This window comes from Dermacentor silvarum, chromosome 5 (assembly GCF_013339745.2).
Source record: "Dermacentor silvarum isolate Dsil-2018 chromosome 5, BIME_Dsil_1.4, whole genome shotgun sequence".
Lineage (NCBI taxonomy): Eukaryota > Metazoa > Arthropoda > Arachnida > Ixodida > Ixodidae > Dermacentor > Dermacentor silvarum.
Window position 1 is genome coordinate 157,728,865 of NC_051158.1, and position 27,549 is coordinate 157,756,413.

Consider the following 27,549-nt stretch of genomic DNA (forward strand, 5'->3'; position numbering starts at 1 on the left):
ACAGTCACCAACGCCGCACGCATTTTGAGCTAACGCGGGCAAAACGCCGATGGCGTCGACAACAGTTCTGCGTGTTGTTGCTACCAAAGCCGCTCACCTTACTTCGTATGACATTGCTGTGTTGCTATCGCATTCATTGGTTCGCCCTTAGGGCGAAACTGTGACATTTTTGCGGTGACAAATTGGTGGAGGTGCTGGGTACCGTCCTATGCACTAATTTGACCTCCCGACGCTTCGAGTGCCTACCACCATTCCCACGATTCTGGAGGAAAACCGGGCACTTCACCACAGCCGCCGCTTGCAAGGACTACCTCCTGAATACAGCCCATTGAGCCAAGTAAGGATGTCCACCACAGGGGCAAGTGCAAGTCAGACTCAAGAAAGCGACACAGTCCAATCCACCTCTAGTCCGAGTGTCGTCTACGCAGCGCGCATTCCGAAGTCATTTCATGGCGACGTGTTCGAGGACGTGGAGGATTGGCTTGAACACTTCGACCGAGTCGCTGCAGTCAATGAATGGAATGACTCTCAGAAACTGCGCTACGTGTACTTTGCCCTGGAAGACTACGCTCGCACGTGGTTTGAGAATCATGAGGGCTCCATCACTAGATGGCAAGAATTCCAACGACAGCTTCGCGAGACATACAGCAGCCCCCAAACGAAAGAAGAGGCCGAACAGGCTCTGCAGAGTCGGTTTCAGAAACCAAATGAAAGCGTGGCCATGTTTGTCGAGGACATGTCGCGCTTGTTCCGACGCGCAGATCCAGGTATGGCCGAGACGAAGAAAGTTCGTATCTTAATGCGAGGGGTGAAAGAACAACTTTTCGCTGGACTCATGCGTAACCCTCCCGCTACTGTCGCTGAGTTCGTAAGTGAAGCAACGACAATCGAACGAGCGCTACAGCAATGCTCCCAACAGTACGACCGCCAAAGCACTGTCACCGCAGTGTCATGTTTCACCTGCGGACATGATTTAGCAGCACTCCGAGAGCTTGTGCGAACCGTTGTGCGCGAAGAGCTTGAGGAAGTTAGCAAAACTTCTTGTCAGCCGACTGTTACTGCACTTGGTGACATCATTCGTGCCGAAATGAGGACCATGACCCAACCATTGGCGCCAACGCGAGCGGAAGCCCCAGTGCTCACATATGCCGAAGCCGTTCGGAGCCCTCAACCATCTACGGGACGACGTTTGCCTTTCCCTGTTTCAGCTCTGCCACATCAATTTCCAGCTACAAATGTAAACACGTATGAGGACGTAGGCCCGCGAGATATCATGTTTAAATCAAACGTGTGACGCACCTTGGATAATCGGCCACTTTGCTACCACTGCGGCGAAGCGGACCATCTCTATCGTCAGTGCCCTTATCGGAGGATGGGCCTTCAGGGATCTCACCCTAACGCTCGTCGACCAACTAATGGTGAGCGCCCACGCGAGATAGAGCAGTTTCTGGCTTCTCAGCAGCCGTGTTCTCCCGCACAAAGACACCAATCACGTTCACCATCTCCTCAGGGCATCATGTCGCCTAGCGGTTACTCCAGGTTCGCTGATGTTTGCGACAGGTCCCTAAGTCCACGCCCACATCAGGAAAACTGAGGACAGCGACCTCCGGGGGTGGGGCCACTGCGGATCGTCCTGACAAACATCCTCCGACACGACACGTTCACGATGACGATTTATCTGCCATGCCATTTTCTGATAACGACGCAGGACTTTCCGCCGATATTACCGTAACCGTCGACAATTACCAGGTCACCGCCCTCGTGGATACCAACGCCGACTACTCTGTTATGAGTGGTGAATTGGTGGCTACACTCCGAAAGGTGACCACACCATGGAATGGTCCCCAACTCCACACTGCGGGTGGTCATCTCGTGACGCCGGTTGGGAGGTGCACTGCCCGAGTGCATATCTGCGGCTCTGCCTTCATCCGATCTTTCGTCGTGCTGCGGGAATGCTCCAGGCAGCTCATCTTAGGAATGGACTTTCTTAGAGAATACGGGGCCATTATAAATCTTTGAGAGCTGCTGGTATCATTTTCACGTGACGCAAGCTCGCACGAATGCAATTCGCACAAGGTAGCGTTGCGTGTCTCTGATGATTCTGTGACCGTACCACCTCGTTCCAGTGTACTGGTTACCGTACTGAGCGATGTGGACCAAACTGCCCTTGGAGTTGTTGAAACCAATGTGTCCATCCTCTTCTCTCGTCAAGTATGCGTCGCCCGCGGCCTCCTCGAACTGACTAAACGGCCTGCTGAAATCCTAATTACGAACTTTAGTCGCGAATACCAGCACTTCACAAGGCACTCTGTTGTCGCTTACTTCAAAGAAATCGGCGACGCGAGAACCAGCCTATCACTCGCAGAACTTTCGTCCGTCCCACACGACGACAAGCAGTCTACCATTCAATTCGATGTGAATTCCGAACTATCGGCTCAACAGCAGGACAGTCTTCGCTCTCCTTCGCTTTCTTTAAAGCGACTGCTTTGCCACGAAGTCAAAAATCAAGCAGACACCCGTTGCGAAGCACAGAATTATAACCGAACCCGCAGAAAGACCCATCGGACAGCATGCCTACTGTGTGTCTCGAAGAGAACAAGTCAAACAAATGCTTGCTGATGACATCATTCAGCCATCTACAAGCCCATGGGCGTCACCAGTGGTGCTAGTTAAAAAGAAAGACGGCACACTGCGTTTTTGCGTTGATTATCGCAAACTGAACAACGTCACAAAGAAAGACGTCTATCCGCTTCCTCGCATCGACGACTCGCTGGACCGACTTCGACACTCCAGATATTTTTCATCCATGGATCTGCGTAGTGGTTATTGGCAAATCGAGGTCGATGACCGTGACCGAGAAAAGACCGCGTTTATTACTCCTGACGGACTCTTTGAATTCATGGTTCTTCGTTTTGGCCTGTGCTCAGCTCCTGCGACTTTTCAACGAATGATGGACACTGTTTTGTACGGTCTTAAGTGGCAAACGTGTCTTGTTTATTTGGACGACATCGTTTTTTCGGAGGCTTTCGAGTAGCATCTCCAGCTTCTTCGTGCAGTGCTTGATGCGCTCTGAACTGCTGGCCTGTCACTCAAGCCCGAAAAATGCCACTTCAGTTACGAGGAGCTGAAGTTCCTTGGTCATGTCATCAGCTGCGATGGAATTCGCCCGGATCCTGAAAAAACACGAGCTGTTGCTGCCTTCCCAACTCCTACAAACAAACGCGAGGTTCGCCGTTTTTTAGGACTTTGCGCGTATTACCGTCGCTTCGTACCCAACTTTTCTAAAATAGCTGAGCCATTGCATTTTCTCACAAGGGACAATGTCGCTTTCATTTGGAACCCCAAGCAACATTGCGCTTTTTGTGATCTACAACAACGACTTCAGACTCCTCCAATATTAGGTCACTTCGACGAAGACGCCAACACTGAAGTACACAGACGCAAGCAATGTCGGTCTCGGCGCCGTCCTTGTGCAGCGGCAAGAAGGTATTGAAAGAGTGATTGCCTACGCTAGTCGTACCTTGTCATCGGCCCAATCGAACTACTCGACTACAGTAAAAGAATGTCTAGCTGTCGTGTGGGCGACATCCAAGTTCCGACCATATTTGTACGGCAGGCCTTTCAAAGTAGTCAGTGACCACCATTCGTTGTGTTGGCTTGTCTGTCTCAAAGACCCCTCAGGCCGCCTTGCTCGATGGAGTCTTCGCCTTCAGGAGTTCGACGTTACAGTTGTCTACAAGTTGGGACGCAAGCGCACAGATGCCGACTGTCTTTCTCGCGCTCTTGTAGAAACGACTCCGCCTGAACTTACTGACGAAGACAGTTTCCTCTGTGCCGTCACAGCGTCTGACTTGGCTCAGCAACAGCGTGATGACCTGGATGAGCTTCGCCCGCTCATCGCCTACCTTGAGGGCCAACTTACGCAGCCACCACGGGCATTCCGCCGCATAATTTCGTCGTTTTTTCTCCGCAACAACGTCTTGTACAAGCAAAGCTTTGACTCCAGCTCTCAAACCGATCTTCTGGTTGTGCCATCTGCGATGCGAGAAGAGATCCTGCATGCTTGTCACGACGAACCATCTTCTGGCCATTTGGGTTTCATGTGCACTCTCGCACATATCCGCCACAAGTACTACTGGCCTAAACTGTCCCGTATCGTCAAGCACTACGTGAAGACTTGCCGAGACTGCCAGCGGCGCAAGACACCACCCATAAAACCAGCTGGCTTGTTACAACCTGTCGAACCACCTTCGGGCACCCTTTCAACAAGTCGGAATGGACTTGCTTGGGCCATTTCCTAAATCTTCGATTGGCAACCGATGGATAATAGTTGCGACAGACTATCTCACTCGTTACTGTGAAACAAGACCACTTCAACGAGCTACTGCTAACGACGTCGCCAACTTCTTCATTCATGCTATAGTCCTCCGCCATGGTGCACCAGCAGTGGTTATTACCGACAGAGGGACCGCTTTCACAGCCCAACTCCTGGAAGAAGTGATGACCCTCAGCAGCACTGTTCATCGTCGGGCGACCGCTTATCATCCACAGATGAACGGCCTAACCGAACGGCTCAACAAGACCATCGCTGACATGCTTTCAATGTATGTCGACGTGGATCACAAGAACTGGGACAGCGTTCTTCCTTTCGTAACCTTCGCTTATAATACCGCCGTTCAAGAAACCACCGGATTTACTCCTTTCCGCTTGCTTCACGGCCGCGAGGTTACCACAATGTTAGACGTAATGCTTCTGCCCGACGCCTTCGCATCTACTACAGTGAATGCTGCCCAATATGATCAGTGTGCCGAGGAAGCTCGTCAGCTAGCTCGCCTGCGCATTCGCTCTCAGCAACACTACGATGCTCACAGGTACAATCTCCGTCACAGAGAAGTTACCTACCACCCCGGAGACAAAGTATGGATCTGGAATCCCGTTCGCCAATGCGGGAGGTCGGAGAAACTTCTCCGTCGTTATTTCGGGCCTTACCGGGTTCTTCAACGCCTCAATGACGTCAACTACAAGCTTGTTCCAGAGAGCACCACGCGAAGCTCCCGCTGTACACCACAACCGGACATCGTCCACGTGGCTAGGATGAAGCCATACTACGCACGCTGATCGCCTACCGTCCCTACTTCGAAAGCTTCGAGCTGATGCTTTTGAAGGGGGGGGGGGGGGAATAATGACATGTCAATTCAGTGCATTTTCGTGTGTCGTGCGGTTCCCGTTCGCTTGCGCTTTATTTTGCGCGAGACGAAGACAACGAAGAAGTCGTGCTGCTCGATCAGAGCTGTTCTGCTGTGTTGCCGGCTGTTGCTTGTCCAGTTATTGCGGTGACAATATATACATATACATATAGATAATATTGTGGACTAAACGCAAAGTTGCGGACAAGCCAGTGTGAAAGAGAAGTACGAAATGAAACTGAGGCTATGGTTTGAAGTTTATGAGCAAATCATTACGTGTTTAGTTTTGTTTTGCATAGTGTGACTGTGCCGTAATATATATATATATATATATATATATACACACACACATACACACAGATAGAGTAAGGACTCTTTAATGAATTCGGGAGAGGTTTGCCCTGCGGCACACCTAGCTGCTACTCCAGGTGAGTGTGATGAAAAATGAAATATGCACAGTTCACAACAGAGATATACAGCATACACACAACACTCGGCAAGCCATAGCATATACCTAGGGTTGTTCATTTTCGAGTCTTATATTTTTGTTAATTCGGGGGGTGAAAATCGGGTGCTATTTTTCAAGCTGATAACCAGGGAGAAATCAGGTTTTTTGTGGAACCATTCCGAAATTCGAGTTCTTTCAGGTCAAATTTGCAAATGTAACAAGTAATACAGTACGTTTTTTTTGTGTGTGTGTGTGTGTTTGTTAGTTTTTTAATCGTAGGATATCACGAGCTCCTTAACGCTAACGTGTTAAAACTAGGGATCTGTTTCAATCTGGTAATTGGGGAGACATCAAGGGGAGACATCAAGCAAATACTCAAATTCAGTAGTATATTACAAATCAGCGCTGCAGAGAAACAGTGCAGTCACCCTCTTTCCCTTCTATTACGCGCTATCGAAGGGGGATTGATGCTGTATTTCACGGGCTTCGTGCAGCAGGGTTGTAGCTACGTGGCGTGCTGAGGCAGTTCCACCCCAATGCCTATTGTCACTTTTCTTCAGCCGGCCTCCGTAGAATGTCACGGTGAGTTACTAGCTCAGAGTTGGGCATTGGGCGGTTGGTTAAGAGCGGTGTAGCGTCCGCAGTGCTGCACGCAGTTTGGGAAATGAAGTCTATAGGTCACTGGAGTTCACTTACCGTACTTACTCGATTGTAATGCACCTCGATTGTTACGCGCACCTGTCTTCTGTGACAAAAAAAAATTCCTTAACAGTGCCACGCACCTCATGCCTTTGTTGGCTGCTAGTGCTGGGCGAAGAGCAATGAGACCGTGAGCGATGAGTTCCAAACAAAGACGACTTTTTTATTCTCTCACGAGACACAGGGAGGCACATGCGCCAACAGACTTGCATTTCAGGTGCTTGACGTGGTGTTCAAGAGTGGCGCTATAAACTAGCCATTTAAACGAGGGCCGTTTATAGCCGCGCGGATGGCGTTCACTACATCACTGCCTCCCCAGTGAGCTGCAGAACGTTACAGAACGTTACAGGAGTGATTCGCATCCCACTACGTGTGCGCTGCACTGTTGTTAGGGAGGAAGTTGCAGTTGTTTCTTTCGTTGCTCTAACAAGAGTCACGACAGCCGCAGGACCTTCAGAGTTCTCCATGTGAGCCGGTTTCACGGTCAGTAGAGACTACTTCACGTCGACCGCGAATGTCCACAGTAAATTGCTTGTTTGTACGATGGAGGATTTTGAAAGGGCCGTCATATGGTGGTTGAAGAGGTCGCTGCACTGCGTCATGCCGCACGAACGCATGGGAGCAGGACCACTACTCTGAGTGCATGTGGACGGGTCGCGGCGCTGGCTGACGCGGTGGTGTGGCGCGAAGCTTGCCCATGATATCGCCAGTAGCTGCAGGGCTTTCATCTCCACAGCGTGTAAAAAATTCGCCAGGCAATCACAGTGTTCTTCCATACACCAGCTCGACGGCGCTGCAGCCAATGTCAGCTTTCAGCGTTGTGCGGATGGCGTTCACTACACTTTCATACAGAAATACAATTTTCTCTCATTTGGAAAAACAAACATTTACTCCCGATGCACTAAAGTTGCGATGAATAAAAAAAAAGTTGCAGTTTCACTTGAAAGGCGAAGCATCGATTGCGATAGCAAATTAGTAGCCAGCCATACGAAGTAAGTATAGTAGTTTTATCGGCCGTATAAACATGCAAACATTCGCTTGCTAACTAAGTTGAAAAGCACAGCGTCACGCACGCACAAGCAAACATGAACACATCTCACTCGATGACCGCGGAAACTCGCTGCCAAAACGCTGGAGTGACGAAGTGCAGCGAGCAAATTGACCTTCGTGCTAGCACGCCTCTCACTTCAACGCGAACTATAAGCGGCGAAAACAGCACGCGGCACTCTCCCCTTCGCAGATTGCTTTCAAGATAGGGCCAAGGCGATCGTATCGCCGATGTGGATCGTCGCAGAATACACCCTGCTTCGGTTCACTGAAAGCCTTCCATGTTGCTTTGCTGGTGAAAATCCTCTCCTTCTATTTGCGTCAGTCCCGCACGCAAGTTTCGGATTCTCCGAACGCCCGTGATGCGGCCCGATTTCGTCCATCTCCGCACACATGATCACTTTCCTTTTAAATGCGGCATCATGATGAACTCGGCACTTAATGCTAATAGAGCAGACGCAGAAAATGGGAAGACAGACGGTAGACCAATGCCTAAGCGCATGTACTGCAGCACATGGAGGAATCTACAGCAGTGAGGCTAGAGTGTAGCTAGGCTCGAAGCGCGTGCAAGGCGGCCATTTTGAAATGCCCACGGCTATATGGTAACACAGATTACGGGTCGTAATCGATTCTAACGTGCATGCAATTTTTGGACCTGTTTTATCGGAAAAAAAGTGTGCGTTAGATTGCAGTAAATATGTTAAGCCAACAGGATCAAACTTCATTGTCCAGAGGCAGAGTAGCTAGCGCGTGTGCACCACAGAGTCCGTGGAGTCCGTGCAGCGTAATAAAAAATAGGTTGTTATGTCGTTTTGGCATTCGGGGAGAAATCAGGTTGAACCCGATTCTCCTGAAACATGTTCGTTGTGTAAAAATCGGGCAAATCGGGTTTTACCCAAAAACAAACAACCCTATATGTACTGTATATAAAACAGTATGTGCATGTGTATTAAAACAATGGTCAATGATGTCATGTGCAGGCAGGTGCTGGAAGTCTTGGCTGGCATCCGTGGTGAAGACCCCGATGCCCTGGCTACACAAGTGCACGCCAACACATGCCGCCTCTTCTTTCCTGGTGAGGAGGAACTGGTGGCCAGTGACCCAGCGCAGTTCATTCAATAAAACTAATTTATTGAATGAATGAAGTCTATTCAACGAAAGCGAATGAGATGTAATGAAGACAATGGAGGGAAAGCCATGTTTCCTCAGATAAATATGTCTATGCAACCACTTGACAATGCCTTTGTGTCATTTACAATGTGTGAAGGCTGCTGAATCATTTGCATTCCTTCTAAGAAGTGTACATTTCATACAGTCGCATTTTCACAGCCATGCATGGTGTGCCGACGTTTGCAGTGCCAGACTGTAGTCTCTGCCTTTGTCACTGTCGCACATAGCATTTCAGTGCGTGCAACAGCAGACTCTAGTCCTCCACGAATAATTGCAGATTGGCACAACCAAAACATCTCTCTTATCACTGCAGCGTGTATTTATATACATAATATATATATATATATATATATATATATATATATATATATATATATCTCAGTACTTGAAACTACAGGCTCTAATTTCTCCTCAAAGCATGTGTAAAGTGGCACGTCTGATTGGCTTGCCTGCACTTGCATTGAGGTGTATGACATGCTGCCATTGTTCTGGTAATTTAACACTGCTGTAGCATGTTATCAGGAACATGCTTGCCAAACTTAACTTTAGGAAAGAACATTTTGACCCCAAGAAGAATGATCGTGAATGGAAAAACTTCATTGACACTTTAATAACACACGGCAACCCTCCCTGAACGACTCCTTTCTGTAGCTGCTGGCAGGCGGCAACACGAGCTTATGCCAGTGCATGGACTTTGAGATTTACATGCGCCTGCAGGAAATGGCAGCTTCCAGCTCTTGGTTTTACCGTCAGCCAGACCGCTTCACTGCGAGGGAACGGCCACCTTTTTTGAAGGTAACATTCCACACCATGTTATCAGCATCAACTGATGCATCATCTTCAGCACACTACTTAAGAAGTCGACGCCACTGGAATCCTCTTAGTGGGCATTTGTAAGGCCGAGCATGCGTCACTTAAGCATGCATCGTTCTTTGTAAGGCCTAGAGTGAGTGACAGCAGTGACCAATTGTGCTCCTTCAGAAAGGACAGGCTGACCCAAGGGCATGACTCGGCTCTCGCTCTTCACAGGTCGACCATGCACAAGATTTGTCACCGGGCGCTTAACTCTTTCTTCCCTTGTCATACGGGAAGAACGGTCTACGAAACCAATTGCCTGCTCCCCCCCCCCAAATAGCGCCGTAGTGTCTGATGGCCTTGGTTCCCACTGGTGACTATAGGGGTGAAGCAAGGGTCAGTGCACGTAAGCATCGACAATGGTGCATCAGAATGCGAGAGCCGCAGGCATAGAAAGGGATAGGCCAGTTACTCAACCAGCGCTAGTGGCGAGAGAGCACAACTCCATTCGTGCCGGGCTCTACTGTTTTCTTTTCTCCTTTTCGTTCTTTTTTGCTTTTTTTTATTGCCTTTGTAACTGCAGTACGGAGCACTCTCGGGCAGTCTGGGCTGTAACCACGAAGTGGTAGAACGGTAAGGCACTGTACTATGTACGTCCTGGCAGCGTCGTGGGCTCTAAAACCCAGCTAGGTGTAGAAGAGTGAGGATCTGCTCTTCGCACTCTCTGTAAATACAGTTCGCTTTAAGTTTTTGCCACGTTTCCTGTCTGCTACTTCACCCCTGCCAAGCTACATAATATGTACCTCGTCCCTCAACATTACGGAAAAGAAACTTTACTGCATGGAAGTACGGCAACTGCGAACATTCGTCAAACAACTTTTCGTTTCTTGGTGCAGGTAGGTTCAGCTCCTTAACTGTTTTGCAAAAAATCTTACGATTTTTTTGCAAGTATGTACTTCCATACCCACAAGTGTTGGCTTCTTTGTCTTGCAAATGCGTTCACGTCGCGAAGCTGTTGCTAACATCCTGTGAGGTAGAACTGAATCTTGGACCCCCTAAGAAGGATTCTTCCCCGGAATACATCAAGCTAGTTTCACTTATAAAATCTTTACATTAAAAAATGGATTCTAGGCATGACGAAGCTATGACCTGCTCAATGAAGTTAAGGCAGTCAAAAATTCAGTGGAACAGCAGATTGCAGATATTGAAAGTTGTCTTGATGCAGTTGAAAAAAGCATTTGCACATCTGAGGCACTGCAGTTTCAAAGTGTTGCTCTGCAGGTCGTGACACTTGATCAGAGACTGAATGAATTCGAAGATCGCTCTCGCCAAGAGAACCTACTATTCCACGGTATTGCCGATAGTTATGAAGAGATGTGGGCCGAATCTGAAGAAAAACTCTGCTCCATTCTAAATAACGCGTTTAACTTTGGTTTAGACGGGAATGACAAACACATATATTGCGCCCACAGACTAGGCCATTTTGTTCCTGACAAATGTCGACCTATTATTGTTATATTTGTGTCTTTTAAACTCAGGGAAAGTATTTTTGCCTCAAAATCCAATTAAAATCTTCCAAATTAACCGTTAGTGAAGATTTTTGTAATTTTTTAAAGCGACAAGAAATGTGAGGAAAAAGTTCTTTAAGTTTGGTACACAAAGCGGCAAGAAGTTTTCAGTACTGTATGACAAGTTTCATATTGGCAATAAGTGACAAGTGTTATGTTTACTCCACGGACATAGACAGCGGCCGGTATGACGTAAAACTATTCTAATCTGTTTTTATTCCAAATCGGCCATTAGCCCTCCGTGATAGGTCAAATCGGCTCCAGCTCTGCCCATGTGGGTGGCTGCCACGCCCATATGGGTTGAGCTGGAGCTAATCTGACCTATCGCGGAGGGCTAATGGCCGATTTAGAATAAAAACAGATTGGAATAGTTTTACGTCATACCGGCCAGCGTGTGTGAATTAGGACCAAGCAGTAGCGGTCCAGCCTAGTCTTCATTTAGCACTAGCCATACTGACACAGATGTATCTTTATCTTAGCCAAGAGCGTGTTCTTAATATCGTCGGTCGGAACTTATCGTTCTTGTTTACTGATGTCCGGAGTATTGTAAACAAATGTGACGATTTATCGTCTATCATTGACTCATGTGCTGCCGATGTGGTGGTGCTGATGGAGACTTGATAATACAGAATTCTTTGACTGTGAAAAAAATTATACCATCTACCGCCAAGACCAGACTGAAAAATAAGAAAGTGGTGTAGTGATTGCCGTTGCCGAGAACCTCGTATCAGACATCGTCATCGTATCAGACATCGTGGTGGTGAATTGAAGCAACAGGTGGGTTTAGCCTGGCGATCAAGGCTGGCAGTTGCTTCGCCCAAGCGTCTCTTACAATATCGCTGAAGGGTTTCACCATATGTCCATCAAACCAGTCTCTCTTAAGAATTCCATAAAGAGACGTGAAGTTTCTTTGCGGGCTATAACTTATCCCTCGGGAAATACAAGGTGTTGGGCGTACACATGCGGAAGGTCCTTTTTTTTTTTCAGATTCTCCAGGAGAGCATCCCTTTCATCTTGGAATTTCGGGCACGACCAAGAAAGTGTTCAATGTCTCCTGTCTCGTCGCATGCCAGCGTCACTAGTACTGCCCTTGAATTTCTGTGTCCGCATAAACCTTGACTACCAAAGTGCATTATTCTGTGTATGCTATAGATCACCGAGCTCGACACTATATTTTTGCAATGACTTATGCGATGTATTGAATGGTTTGGTTGAGAGACCCTTCACTGCCTTTATTTTTGTTAGGCGATTTCACTTTTCCCAAAATAGATTGGTCTGGTCCCTTTCCTACTCTCAGAGACACTTCCGCAGTCAGCCAGTCCTTTTTGAACCTATGATGCAGTTCAATTTTACACAGCTGGTTTCAAGACCTACAAAGTTTGGCTCCGGTAGATCTAACCTGCTAGATTTATTTCTTGCCACTGCTCCTGACCTTTTAAATAGCATTACTTACATGCACGATTTGAGCAATCATTACCTTATTCACTTCGAAATAATAGTGCATACTACAAAGAAAGTTAACAGTGTCAAGACAATTAGAGACTGTTCGAGAGGCAATTATGCATCAATTAACGCCAGACTTGCCCTCTTCATTGAAAACTGCATGCCTACCTTCTTTGAGAGAACAGTTGATCAAAACTGCGCTTTATTTAAGAATACAGTCGCGCTCCTAGTTGATAAGTACATCTCATTACGCCTAGTTGCGAAAAACTCCCGATCACCGTAGTTCACCGTAGCCCTGAAACGACTTGAATAAGAAGAAATGCTTTTTTTTGCCTTGCAAAGCGTGTTAAAACTTCAGAACGTTGGTGCACATACAGCAATGTTCTCCTAACATATCGATCAACTATCAAAGAAGCCAAGCATGTCTTTCTGAATAACACACTGCTTTGACTTCTTTCCACTAATCCATCTAAATTCCGGAGCATTATCAGACCCAAGGAACGAAATGTCATACAGCTTTCTGATAGTGCTGGGAATACTAGCAATGACAAGTGATGAATGTTGTGTTAAACGTCACCTTTGCCAAATCGTTTTCCAGTTGTTCTTTTGATGTGGCCCCAGAAGTGCTTAAGCTTGATTTTTTTTCCCATCGACCCCATCGTAATCGATTTTACAGGTATTGTGACGTTAATCTAGGGCAGGGGTTCTCAAGCATGCTGGTCCCAGGGAACCCTGCTAAGCTTCATGAAGTGCCAAACCCCCCCCCCCTCCCCTTAATACAGAGGCTGGGCGTAGCGCGCAACATGTTTGGGGCCAACAGTGGTATTGGGCAGGCTTCTTTGACGGCGACGTGCAACCCAGATAGTCCAAAGTGGGTCGCATCGTTATGAGCCAAGACAAAACAGCATCGCAACCAAGGCACATGCCGAGGAATAATGACAGTTTTCAGTGCTTATCGCACTGATAGCATCTCACCACAAGAGATTTTTGAATTAGTGAGTTCTCTCGTTAAAACCTCGTTAATTCAGATTTCACGATACCAAAAAAAATGTCCGAATGTCGAATTATTGAGGGTATCAAGAAAAGAATAAACAAATGCTTAGTATGTCACACGCTTTTATTTACTGAATGAATCAGCAAATACCGTTTCTGTTTTCCACAAGAGCAGTACGGAAGCTGGAATTCTCATCAAGTGACTGAAGTGCTCGCAGCGGCGAAGGCCTCGAAACTTCCGTCTTTGCGCGGCCGTGGTGCGCGTCTTCGTCTGACACACGCTTTTCACTACAGCGCGCACATCCAGATTATTTTTTAGCCAGTGAGCTGGTCGCCAACAAATCGTCCATACATCGCTTGTAGATGGTGCTCTTCATCTCCGACAGCTTTGCGCTTACTAACGTTGCACGTTGGGCTTGTTGGCATAACATGATGGAAGCAAAAGGCGCAGCGCATCAGAAACAGGACACAAGAGGAAGAACACAGACTACACACACATTTGGCGCTAACTTTCAACAAGTTTTTATTGCGGGATCACAGTATGATATACCACTCTCTCGCCTGCAATAGAACACGTGCTCCGAGCAACCTGATAGCAGATCTCGCTACAGAATGGCAAGTGAAAGAAATAATAATAATCATGCCGTACGCATAAATTCCACCTATTTTCCTGATAAATAAATGCACGGTTTGCTGATACAAGACCCACCGAAGCGAAACTACTGTTTGCCGCAACCGCTGCGGGCGATACCGCGGCGGCGATCATAGACGGCGATATTGCGGTTCTGAAGGCAGGCGACCGACGCACGCACCAAGTCAATATGAAACTGCCGTTTTCTGCAACAAGTGTGGACGAATACACGGTTACTATCGACGCGATCATGGATGGCGACTACGCCCCACTACACAGTTTTGAAGGCACGTGGCCGACGCGCGCACTGAGTAAAAAAAAAAAATAAAAAATATGTCGCAGTTTCGCCCGAAAGGCGAAGCATCGATTCCGATAGCAAATTAGTACAGAGCTATACGAAGCAAGGATAGTAGTTTAATTGGCCGTATAATGTTTTAAACATTCGCTTACTAACTAAATAGACAAGCGCGGTGTCACGCGCGCACAGGTAAACATGATCACATGACCGCGGAAACTCGCTGTGAAAACGCCAGAATGAGAAAGCGCGCCAGCAGCAGCGGGCAAATTGACCTTCGTGCTGTCTCTCATCTCGCTTCAACTCGAACTAAACGTCAAAAGCAGAGCGCATACGAAGCTACTGGCACTCGGTGCATGCAGTTTGTCCCCATCGCAGATTGCTTTGAAGATGAGGCGTGATGAGGCCCGCGCGGGCGCGCACTTTGCCCGCATCACAGATCGCTTTCAAGATACGGCGCGCGGCCGCGCTGTCAGCCGGTGAGCAGAACGCATCCCTCTCCGTCGCCTCGCCCCCGTGCCTCGCGCGCATGAAAGACCGCTCGCTTCTGGCCTGCCTTCCTCCTTCGCGTGCGCTACATTGAGCCGCGATTGCCGGCTCACCCTCGTACGCTTTCAATCGCACGCGCAGCGTACGGCGCGCGGCGACGATTTTATCGCCGTTGGACTTTCTATGGAACCTCACCGCGACGACGATGGCAGAAACGCGCTTGGAGTGTTCATATAATTCCTATCGCAATAAAGCGAAACTATACTGTTTCCCGCAACCGCTGCGGACGAAACCATGGTGGCTATCGACGTGATCATGCATGGCGATCATGCTGGCCGGCCGCCAACGCGGTGTTATGCGCAGCGATAAACGCAAGAATAAAGGCTTTCGGGCACAATTAGGCACAAAGCGTTCCGATGTTGCTGTCAGTCGCGTATCACGAGTTGGAGCTCACAAAAGCACACGACACTAACGTTCACCTGGACCTGACAAACGTTCACGCGGGAACTGATGAGCGCATAACACAACCACCGCGTTCAGAGAAAACGCGCGAACTGAGCGCGAAGCGCACCAACCTTCAGGCATTCGAAGCCTACTGAGAAGGGCGAAGAGGTGCAATAAAACGGCGCCGTTAAGTCATGTGACCGACTACGCGCAAAACAGCGCAAAGCGTACATGCAACAGGCAGTGGCGAATGGTGGCGATTCGAGTGGGTCATGTTAGTCACGATCAGTCATGTTAGTCACACATTCGTACCCTTCCATGCCAATTTTGGTATATACCAAGTGAATGAGATGCGGGTTTTCGTCACGTTTTCGATAGGGTTTTAGCGTGACACCACCACCACCACCGCCAACACTTGTGAGGCAATACAAGCTTCGCTTGAAAAACGGGTTCGTCTGTCAGGCACCAACATGGAGATGCAACTCTTGCTGAGTTCAAACAAGGGACTTAACTAAGTTGCGAATATGTATTCTGGACATTTCTTTTTCCCACTCATACTGCAATATTGAATTAGCATTCATTAAACGCCTATGTATTGTTTCTTTCAATGTGGTTTCTTGTGCAAGAAATTTAATTATATTGGTGCATGTGAGTAACTTTCTGTTTGCACATCTGAAGCACAATATCCTGACTGCGCATTTGAAGACCGAAGTGGGAAGTGCCATATGTTGTGCACTTGTAAAAGACGAGCACCAAAGTTGCAGTTAGACATCTCAGGAGTATGTCCGGTGCTCCCTGACAAAAATTCTATAGGAGCGTTTCCTTGGACTCTTTTTATTTCCAGATAATCTGTTGCCATCGATGTTCAAATTCGTATAACATAAGTAGTTCGATGTGAGCTTTAAATTTGCTCATTTTATTTCGCCCCAGGATTATCCGACACTTTATTTTAATTAAATAATCATAAAATGTGACCTTAAAGTTACGACACGTTCCAATGTTCGAAGTGTAACTGGAACGCGTTCCTTTCGCAGGGAACTCGTTTCAATATTGGGAAGGAACGAGCTTTCGTTCCTATTTTAGAGGAACGTGTACAACACTGCTTACTAGCCTTCTTTAGAGCAAATAGCGTTGTTTGCCTCTTTTGTTCGTGTTCATCGTTGGCGGTCGCCCGGTGGATTTGCGATAAAGGCACCTATGAAAAGCGAGCGTGCTCTTGCGAAACTGAGTTACGGGGCACGTTCGTTTCCGAATTACAGCATCATAGGTCTTTGAGACGTACGTGCTAATTCGCGTGAGCTTTAATGTGTGTGAAGATTAAGAAGCGGTGGTGGAGCACTGGCAAAGAAAACATGCGGTCGCCCGATCGTTGACTGGCTGGTTTAATTGTCGTTCGTTTGCCCTTTGCTCGTTCGTTTAGTCGTTTTCTCGTTCGTTTAGTGGTTTGCTCGTTCGATTAGTCGTTCGCACGCTCGTATAGTCGTTCGCTGGCTCGATCATTCGTTCAATTATTAGTTCGTATGGCCACTATGTCTCTGATAAGCACTTGCTGTAGGACACATAGGCTGGTGCGTTTAATTACGTAATGAGACAACAAATGATGCCTGAATGCATCATTTGACGTACCGCAATTTCGGCGGCGTCATAGCGCGGTCATCACTTAACTAAAGTCATATCTCGTAAATGTTATTTCGGAGCGAGCGCAACCGCCCTCATTGTGCATGCAACTTTGTGCAACTAGGTTCGCGACAAGCACATCACTTCGTGAACGGACGAGGTAACGCGCGATGAAATGTTATTCGTGTTAAGTCACCTGAAAAAATATCATAAGAAGCCAACAAACAATGACACCAAGGACAACATAGGGGAAATTACTTGCACTTACTAATTGAATATAAAGAAATGATAAATTAATGGAAAATGAAAATGGATGAAAAAACAACTGTCCGCAGGTGGAGAACGAACCCACGTCTTCGCATTACGCGTGCGATGTTCTCACCATTGAGCTACCGCGGAGCCGTTTTTTGATCCACTTTCTGGGGTATTTATGTTTTACAACTAGAACTAACTCTGGGAGTGTTAGCCAGCGCCACCACTCACAAACCATAGGGCGGATGTGGAACATCCTTTTTGCCGCAGGCGTCACTACCACGTGACTCCTGCGAACCGACGGCCAGTCCAAAGCCAACGACCGTGCAAGTAACCCAAGAAATGCTGAGCGACCCGATGCGATGCATATGTGATTTGATTGCTTGTTTAGGATTGAATTTTTTGAACGTTGAAGTTTAATGAAGACATATTTCGTTAAGTTGCATAGCCTTTATTTTAGATTATGTAGCCGTTGCTTACGCGCACGCACTTACACTTTCACGGACGAGTCTACACTTGCACAGTATTGCCTTGTGATCGCTGTGGTAGACTGTCAGACGCTCTGCCGTTGCCGATACACGGGATCCGCCTTACGGGAACGATCGCGCTCGCGCAAATGTTCGCGTACGCCAGCCTCTTCTGCCGTGTGCAGCACCCGCGGCCTACCCACGGTGACGGCGGGGAATACATTGCGTGACGCGCGTAACGCAATGGAGATATATACTGTTCGTCTGGGTAGCCTGGCGTTGCAGTTACCATTGTTCTTATCGGTACAACTACCAATATAAACTGTATTGTTTTACGACACGTGTGCGGTGCGCTGTTGTGCTATTGTGCGCGCAGATGCCGAGATAGTTCCATTGTGTAAGTTGGCTTTCCTGCAGTGTGTTTTCAGCGTTCACGGAATAATCGGTGAGACATAGAAAGCTTCGCTTTAAAATGTGTGCTTTTGCCACCCTCTTCCACTTTCCTGTGTTGTGTCCGTGGTATTTCACATAGGGCCGTACCCGCGACATTAGCGCGACCGCTGTGCTGTTCGCGTGCCGTTTCTCTCCTTCCCCCGTCGTCATTCTTTGATTTTATTGCGATAGCATTTGTATGGACACTTCAATTGTATTTATGCCGTCGGCGTCGCCGTGCTGTGTAACGTCCACGTGTGATAAGAGCGTGGCCGCACGCCGTATGCTGTAGGTGCGAGGGAAATCATACGGCTTGGTGCGGTGGCGTTTCGCTCGCGAGCAAGAGAGAAAGGCGGGAAGGGTGGGCCTCGACTTTTTGCACGAGCAAGCGGGTGAGCGGGAAGAGATGCATGCACTAGGATGGGGGAGGGCAGGGTAGCGCGCGACTTCGCTTCTCCTCCGCCCGCGGCTGGGCGCGTTTTGTCTTGGAGGTAATCTGCGGCGTGTTCGTAGGCACGCCGGCCCCGGATAGCTGATGGCTTCGTGTGCGCTGTGTTCTCGCGCGCCTAGTTCGTGTTGAAGCGAGAGGCAGCACGAAGGGGAATTCGCTCGCCGCTGCTGCCGCTCATCATGCCAGCGTTCGGACAGCGGGTGTTCGCGTTCGTCGAGGAAGATGTGTTCATGTTAGCATGTGCGCGCATGACACCGTGCTTGTTAACTTTGCTAGTAAGCGAATGTTTACACACTTTACACCGCTGCTTATAGCTGTCTAATTTGCTATCGCAATCAATGCTTCGCGTTTCGTGCGAAACAACGACTTCTTTCTCTCCCTTGCCGCTTTCCCAGTGTGCTGCATCAAGCCAGAGCGCACCTGCTCGGCCGGACATTTACGTCTTTACAGATAATGATCTGGCACTATCGTCAATTTGGCGAGGCGCGGCCAAGATACTGATTTCTACGTACGTGAAGTATGTAGAAATCGTAATATCAAAAACAATGAAAAAGGTATGTATTCATTGAGTCAGACCCAAGACGAGGTTCGCGGTTTTGCTAGGCGCATGTAACTAGGCGTCAGCCGGGCGTGTTGTAGTGCACGACGATGTTGTTTCGCTCGTGAATCCACTTGGTCACGATCCACTTGGAGCCCAACAGAACGGGACAGCCAACGTGCGTCGTCAGCTCATCCGCCTTCCTTTTCTGGTGCCAGAAAGCAAGCTGATCGGGAAACTCGCTTCCATCATATGGCTCCACGTCGTACCAGAAGAGGGCGTCACCGACGCGTGGTTTCACCGCGATGCCCAGCTTGACGAACGCTGTGGCGCCTCCCGCGTCGACGTCTGTGAGGTACATGAGCATGGTGGCCAGTCGGTTGCCATCCTTACTGTCCACGTGGTCAGCCACCTTATCGAACCTGTGGGCGTCCATGTGGGGTGTGTAGTGTCCACCGAGGCCGTAGTTGGCCACCTGATACGCCTCGGCAGATTCCAGCGACAAACCAGTTGCGACTTCTATGCGCCGAGTGAGGCGCTCCAGAAGGTTGTGGTGGGAATCCCAGAGCCAGGACACCTGCATGCATACACAATGATGAGGAAGAATGAAATAAAATTCCAATAATTAGGGTACTGTCACTTTTTTGTTGTCTATTTGTTGATTTGTTCTCAAGAAGCATGTGCGCCAAAGCGCATATGCCATCTGTTGAAGCATATTTCGTGTGTGTAGCACAGCATTTTTATTAGGATTACTCGTGGTTTCGAGGCGTTATTTATATATACTTTTCGCCCCAAAATACAGGGTTTTCTTGCTTAGCCAGGGCGCACGTAAGGGCTTCAATTTCAGTTTCATGACAATGGGTATTTACTTTTAACGGGTTTATCTAATTTACAAATAATATAATGTGAATGAATGTTTACGTTGTTATTGCTGCGCTAAATATCGCACTACGAATTTGAATGTAACCTATCGCTTTCGATTCCGTTTCTTTATTTCAGTGCAGAGGCTGAAATAAAATGAGCCATGTTGCCGAGACTTAAGTAAAAGAAATTCTGACCGAACCCATTTCGCGATGACCGTAAACGTTTATATGATCAGCATTCAAGCTATGTAGCGACACCCCGTAGTGCTGAATACATCTTTATTTATTATCCGTGGTGGTAAATCTGGGATTTCCATTGCTTCAGCTGTGCGACATACACTGTCTGCGGGATCGGCCCACTTTGCTAGGATACTCGCTCGCCAAGGTCCCCCATCACCATGACGGCACCACCACGACTACATGATGGCGAGGCAGTCAGAACGATGGAACGGCGAAGGCAGTATGGCGGCAATGGGATGAAGGTTGATTCTGACATGATGATGGTTCAACGACAGCGGGACGACGACCGCATGAGGACGATTAGATAACGACGGCTATGTGACGATAATGTCGTGACGACGACTGCGTGGTGACGACGGTATCCCGAGAAACGAACCGGAAAGCTGGAATGACGACGATAGAACGGCCACGACGGCATAATAAAGACGATGTGACAGCAAATGCATGACGAGGACGGAATAACCGTGACGTCAGCGTGACTGCGAAAAAATGGCGCCGATGAAACGACGAATGCAGTATGACGGCCACGGCATGACGACAGTGGGGTGACGACGAATCAATGACGGCGATGGCATGACGACGGCAGCGTGATCACGATTGTATGACGGCTGCATAACTAAGGTGTCCTGATGACACGGGATGGCCCAAACACGTAGACAACTTTGGTCACTAGGTGGGCGTAAGAGGCTCTAAAGGGAGATGGACTAAAATGGCCTGAAGTAGGTAAAGAATACGAAAAGGTACTAACGGGAGGAATTTGTTGGCTACAACCATATAAGCCAATACATAATGAAGCCGAGGAAAGCGTATGGTAAGTTTGTCATCTTTATTTCATATGTAGAAATTAACTTCAGAGAAACGAAAGTGAGCGATGAAACATCTTGCCGCAGATGGTGGCCGAACTCAATGTGGATTCGACTATCACTGACAGCAACTTGTTGCTTGGTTCACGTTGATTTTCTTTTCACTAATTATTTCTACAAATGAATTAGGTAATTCCCCTTATGTTTTCCTTAGCTTCATTATCTGTTGGCTTCACAAGGTTGTGGCAAACGATACAAAATACAAAGATACAAAATTCCATTCGCATTAAGATTTAAAGCTGCATTTATGATCTATGATTAGCTTTGGTATCATTACCTTTTCACGCGTTTGACCCAGTTGTCTTAACCATTTTGTCCGAAACATTTAGCCCCTTATATTGCTCATGGGATGGACGATTTACCAGGAAAGCTATATAATTTCAAATCTGATCAACGTAGAATAATGAAACTTCAATTTTGCATCACTTGTGGCCGCGTGAAAAACTTGGACAGTAGACACACTTTCTTAAACTCTTCTTAGTTTTCCTCACGCACGATGCGAAATACGTGCTGGTGATACTGAAGCCTCCTTTCTTCCCCGCATGTCCACCTCTTCCCACGCGTCTCGTTTGCTTTGTCATGACGTCAATACCTCTTCACAACATTTGATTTCAAGCTTCACATTCTGCACGTTCCTCCTCGCACTCGTTCATTTATGGGTGAGAGACGACGAGATTTTGTCTTGAAGAAATGCTACCGCATCTGATGCTGCAGAAATTGTTAGAAAAAAAATGCAACAGCTGCAACAAGTTCGAAGCTATATATAGCGAAGCTTTGTGGCAGTGCACAAAAATTCGAAACACGCACGCACGCACACACACGCACACACGCACACGCACACACGCACACGCACACACGCACACACACACACACACACACAGAGAGAGAGAGAGAGAGAGATGCACAAGCGCAGGCGCACACAAATTACATTGAGCCTTTTATTAAGCGGTGTTGCTGAAAACTGGCGAGTTCGACGAACGCCTTGATCGCATGATGGTTTCAGAGGCAGCATGCGCATAAGTACGTAGCGCAATTGGAATACATACTATCCGGAAGAAGCGTTTACTACCTCTTTACCGCATAGCTGTGGGTGCGCAAAGGCGAGCTTTCTGGTTCTTTTCTTTCCTCCGCACGGCCGGCGCCACCGCTGCTGCGATGGATGGATGGATGAGGCTGAACCCTTTAAATCGGGCGGTGGCATACGCCACCTAGCCATGACTATTAACATAATTTGTACTTTGTGGTGGGTGAAATTTCACCCCTGCCTTGATTTTATCCACCAATCAGATAACCTCTGTTTGGTTATTTCTACCCGCTTAAACTCTATTTTGCCTTCACTGTCCCTAAACCCGAATGCTTTGAAAAAATCAGCCCCGTTGCCTTGCACTGTATGGTTAAGCCCTTTACAGAAAAGTATGAGGTGTTCAGCCGTTTCCTCTTCTTCGCCACACGCACAGCACAACGTGTCTACCTTGGTACTTGACTCGGTACATCTTAGTCCGCAATACTCCCATCCTGGCTTCAAACAACAAAGAGCTTCCCCTAGAATTATCGTAGATATTTTCTTTGGCAATTTCTTGCTTGAAAGCTCGGTATGTTCCCAGTGCTGTTTCGTCTGCATCCCCGTTTTCCACAGACCCCTTCTCTGTTTCCTTAACCTTTTTCTTAACCGCTGTTTCCTGGTTTGCACCCCTCCTGCAGTCCAAATATTGATTGACAGTTTTCTGGTCAGCTTCCTCCATTTTGTATCAACATTCCTCATGTACAAATAACTGAAAACTCTCCTTGCCCACCGCTTTTCTGCCATTTCTCTCAATCGCTCCTCAAATTCTATCTTGCTGCTGGCTTCCCTGCCCTCGAATGACGTCCATCCCATGTCACCCTGTACCCCCTGATTTGGTGTATTTCCGTGTGCTCCCAGAGCCAGTCTACCTACCCCTCGCTGCTTAGCTTCCAACCTTGCTCGAACCTCTGATCTCATGCACAGGACCGCATTGCCGAAAGTCAAACTAGGGACCATCACCCCTTTCCAAATCCCTCTCACCACTTCGTACCTATTGTAATTCCACAGTGCCCTATTTTTCATCACAGCTGCATTTCTGCTACCTTTAGCCGTCACATATTTTTCATGTTCCGTTAGGTACTCAGCCCCATTGTTTATCCACACTCCAAGATATTTGTACTTATCCACCACCTCCAGCGTAACCTCCTGTATCCTATGCTGGCTGCCCTGATTATCATTAAAAGTCATGACTGCCGATTTTTCTTTACTAAACTTCAAACCTAAGCTATCTCCCTCTTTACCACAGATGTCCATTAATCTCTGCAAGTCTTCCTTGCTGTCAGCCATAAGTACAATGTCATCCGCATACATCAGTCCTGGTAATGACTGTTTAATCCATTCTCCTTGCTTGAAATAGGAAAGGTTGAAGCCAAGTCCGCTCCTCTCTAAATTTTTCTCTAATCCTTGTAAATACAGCATGAACAACAGAGGTGACAGAGGGCACCCCTGCCTAAGCCCCTGCTGTATCTCTATAGGCCCAGATACCTTGTTTTCCCATTTTATAAGCACCTTGTTACTTTTATAGATATCTTTTAAAAGATTTCTTACTCCATCTTCCACCTCTAGAGTGCCCAGTATGTCCCACAAATCCTTTTGGATTACACTGTCATAGGCTCCCTTGATATTCAGAAAGGCAAGCCATAGGGGCCTGTGTTCCTTTTCTGCTATTTAAATACACTGTGTCAATGAGAACAGATTATCTTCTAACCTTCTTTGTTTTCAGAACTCATTTTGTAGTTCCCCCAGCACCTCCTCGCTCTCCACCCATGCCTGCAGTCTGTCCTTTATAATCTGCATCACCACCCTGTAAACCACTGACGTCACTGTTATGGGACGGTGGTTGTTTATGTCGGCTTTGTCCCCCTTTCCCTTATATATCATGCTCATCATGCTCAGTCTCCACCCGTCGGGGGCTTTACCGTCCATTATCATTTTGCTCACTGCCTCTCTTAATGCTTTCTTAGATTTTGGGCCCAATGTCTTTATCAACATAATTGGGATGCCATCAGGACCTGTCGACGTGCTACTAGGAACCCTCTTCTCTGCCCTTTCCCACTCGCTTTGTGCCAGTGGAGCCACTGCACTGACTAGTCCTTCCTCACCTGATTGAGAACATGCTATGTTTCGTTCTTTAAATTTTTCTGTCATCATTGTTCTTATATGTTCCATTGCCTCATCTCCCTCTAGTCGAACACATTGAGCTGTAACTATAAACCTCTGCTCTAGGCTAGTCTTATTACTCAAGGAGTTGAGATGTTTCCAAAATTTCTTCGCTGCTTTTCTATCCTTTTTGTTTACTTCTGACAACCATTGGCTCCCCTTTCTTCTGATCTTATCATTGATCAAATTGGATGCTTCCCTTCTACAGTTTAAGAAGTTATTCCATTTTCTGCCTACATCAGCTTCTGGTTCACCCCTCTGCTTTGAATATCTGTGTTCCCTGGATGCTTCCTGACGTTTCTCTATGGCCTTCTTAACCTCCTCATCCCACCAGCTCTTGGGTTTACGTCTTCTGTTCCCTTTTGTCCTGACTCGTACCTTAGTAAGCTCTAGCTCAAATAGTCCTGTTAAATTTGCATATGTCCATTCTGTTTTTGTATCCTCTGAAATTACTTCCTCAATTTGCTGGGTTGCTATTTCAAGCTGCTTTTCCGAGTAAAATATCCCACCTGGTTGTTCATCTTGCCTCCTACCTACTTTCATTTCCCTTCTAAAACTCACCTTAATACGTTTGTGATCTCTACCTAGACTTCTGGAGCCATATTCATCTATGCTCATTACATTTAGCCTATCGTGCATCCTATGTGACATTAGTGCATAATCTATCGTCGACTGCAGGCTCCCTACCTCCCATGTTATGTGCCCTTCACACTTCTTAGTACTGTTGCATACAACTAAGTCATGCAGTTCACACATATCCAGCATCATGTTGCCTGTTGAGTCTGTGTACCCGTCCATGTCTTCTATGTGTGCGTTCATATCTCCTAGTATAATAATCTCGCACCCTTCTCCTAGCTCATTAATGTCACTTGATATGCATTCCAGCATTTTTTTGTTTTCCTCTTTGGCATTTGCTCCTGTCCACAGGTATACAAAGCCAAGGAGTGTCTGCTCTCCTGCAACTTTCCCTTTAAGCCATAAATGCTCCTTGAATTCCTGTTTGACCCTTTGCCAGTTCATACTTTTATGAATGAATGCACCAATTCCACCCCCTTTTCTGCTGCCCTCTGTTCTATTGCAATATTCCCATGCATAGTCAGGATTACAGGGAGGTTGCTCCATGTCCCTAAGATGTGTCTCCACAAACCCGTATACCATCAGCTTTTCTTGCCTTAGTTGCTCGTCTATCTCCTCCCACTTCAGCCTATTCCTGCCACCTTGCATGTTAATGTACCCTATGTCAGAATGACCTTGCCCTGGTGCTTACGTCTATTTTTTCTCCTACCGATTCTACGTTTCTTGAATCCTGGGGCCTCTCTGGGTCCGTCTTCGTCTACACTGGTGGTCTTACGGCTCTGGGTCCCCCCCAAAAAAACCGTAGCTTGGCGTCCTATCCTACTACCTACGCTCCCGCCCGTGGCACCACTGTAGTGAATGCCATCCTGTGCAAAAGGGTGGTAGCCGGACTCGTAGAATGCGTGCGATGGATGGATGGATGGATGGATGGATGAGGCTGAACCCTTTAAATCGGGCGGTGGCATACGCCACCTAGCCATGACTATTAAGATAATTTGTACTTTGTGGTGGGTGAAATTTCACCCCTGCCTTAATTTTATCCACCAATCAGATAACCTCTGTTTGGTTATTTCTACCCGCTTAAAGTCTATTTTGCCTTCACTGTCCCTAAACCCCAATGCTTTGAAAAAATCAGCCCCGTTGCCTTGCACTGTAGGGTTAAGCCCCTTACAGAAAAGTATGAGGTGTTCAGCCGCTTCCTCTTCTTCTCCACACGCACAGCACAACGTGTCTATACCTTGGTACTTGACTCGGTACATCTTAGTCCGCAATACTCCCGTCCTGGCTTCAAACAACAAAGAGCTTCCCCTAGAATTATCGTAGATATTTTCTTTAGCAATTTCTTGCTTGAAAGTTCGGTATGTGCACAGTGCTGATTTCGTCTGCATCTCTGTTTGCCACAGACCCCTCTCTGTTTCCTTAACCTTTTTCTTAACCGCTGTTTCCTGGTTTGCACCCCTCCTGCAGTCCAAATATTTGATTGACAGTTTTCTGTCACCTCCACGCGAATGCGTGGAGGTGAGCTCCATCTGGTGGGGCTTCAAGGAACCTAACCTTGCGGAGCGCGCGTGCTCTGCTGGATTGGGTGGCCTATTCGGCGGCAGAACAGGCACGCAGCTCCCACGGTCACGAAACCCGACGAGGTTGGCAAAGAAAAGTTTAACAAAAGCCAGAAGTTCATGAAATGAATGCACTCTTACCTTGCCGATTCGTTTCCAGCTCGGCATGCCCTCAACGGCAGTCGGGGAATAAATTCCTGCACGCTCGAATCCCTTCTGCGCTGCCGATCGGATGAAGTGTACTTCCGATAGGGAGAGGAAGTCGCTGATGACAACCACTCGTGGCTTCAGCGACAGCACCTCTAACTTGAGCGGTTGAAGAATCAAGAGCGGGTCTCCGAAGTTCGTGGACATCTTGCACACAAGTCTGCTTCCAGACGGCCTCAAGGATCCCTGTGTGACACATACATTCTTGTACTCGTTGATATCCGAGTCCGGCGAGGAAGGGTAGCTTTTGCCCGCCTTCGTAGATTCAGACTTTGTCAATAGTCGCAACCGAGGCCAGCGCTCGTCGTTTGCCTGCAACCAGCCGAGGCCTAATTGAAGGCGCCGGAAAGCGCCGCTCGTCAGGGATGACGACGCCTTTGCAAGCGCTGCTCGAATCCAGGCGGAGGTGTTTCCAAATTCTGCTGCCATCGAACAGCCCCTGGCCACGCAAGTGAAGTCTTCGGGTAAAGCGGCCGGCAGTAGGCGGGACTTCATGTCTGCCATCTTAGTCGCAGGAATTTCGTACAGGTGCTGCAGCTTACAGATTCCAACAGCGGCTCCTGTGACATCACTGTTTGTGGGCCACCACTTTCGAAAGGAAGGCGAGAGTAAAGCCGCGGAAAGGCTCCTCAGATAGTGACGAGTGGCAGTGAGGGTCACGTACGAGTTGAAATTGGTGAGCTGGCTAAGGAAGAGGAATGTTCCCAAAGCGCCCTGACCGGTTCGCAGCGACTGGGCATTGCGGAATGTTTCGTAGCAGCTTATGGCAGCGGCCAGCTTACGCTCTTGCAACAGGACGTAGAAGTGGCCGTCTTCGAGAGTGATGTGTTCGGTTCCCACGGACATCTGCATGTCTTCAGTTGCCGTGAACAGGTCGGATGCGCACGAGGCGACCTGAAAAGTGAACGCGAGGGAAACGAGGCTTCGAAACGCAGGCCACATTATTGTTTGTTTGTTTGCCCTCTGTCCATGGCTCATACCCACTATGAGGGATTAGGCAAGATGAGGATGGAATTAGAAGGCGATTAGTAATTCCATGAAAACAACTGAGAT

The 27,549-nt window shown here is 47.7% G+C and overlaps 2 protein-coding genes across 2 annotated transcripts in view; one reads left to right on the top strand and one right to left on the bottom strand.

Moving 5' to 3' along the window:
* The window catches only part of LOC119453815 (deoxyribonuclease TATDN1), a 61,856-nt gene extending 53,238 nt beyond the window's left edge, over positions 1–8,618 (top strand). Inside the window, exon 10 of the mRNA XM_049668541.1 lies at positions 8,361–8,618. Within this exon, the coding sequence (XP_049524498.1) occupies positions 8,361–8,502 (142 nt within the window). The 3' untranslated portion in view covers positions 8,503–8,618. The remainder of the gene's footprint in view (positions 1–8,360) is intronic.
* Positions 8,619–18,957: 10,339 nt separating this feature from the next.
* Positions 18,958–27,223, bottom strand: LOC119454508 (prolyl 4-hydroxylase subunit alpha-1). Its single transcript, XM_037716418.2, has 2 exons — positions 26,431–27,223; positions 18,958–19,542 (listed from the first exon to the last, which is right to left on the bottom strand). The coding sequence occupies exons 1-2, from the start codon at positions 26,998–27,000 to the stop codon at positions 19,048–19,050; spliced, it is 1,065 nt and encodes a 354-aa protein (XP_037572346.2). The 5' UTR covers positions 27,001–27,223; the 3' UTR covers positions 18,958–19,047.
* Between the last annotated feature and the right edge of the window lie 326 nt (positions 27,224–27,549).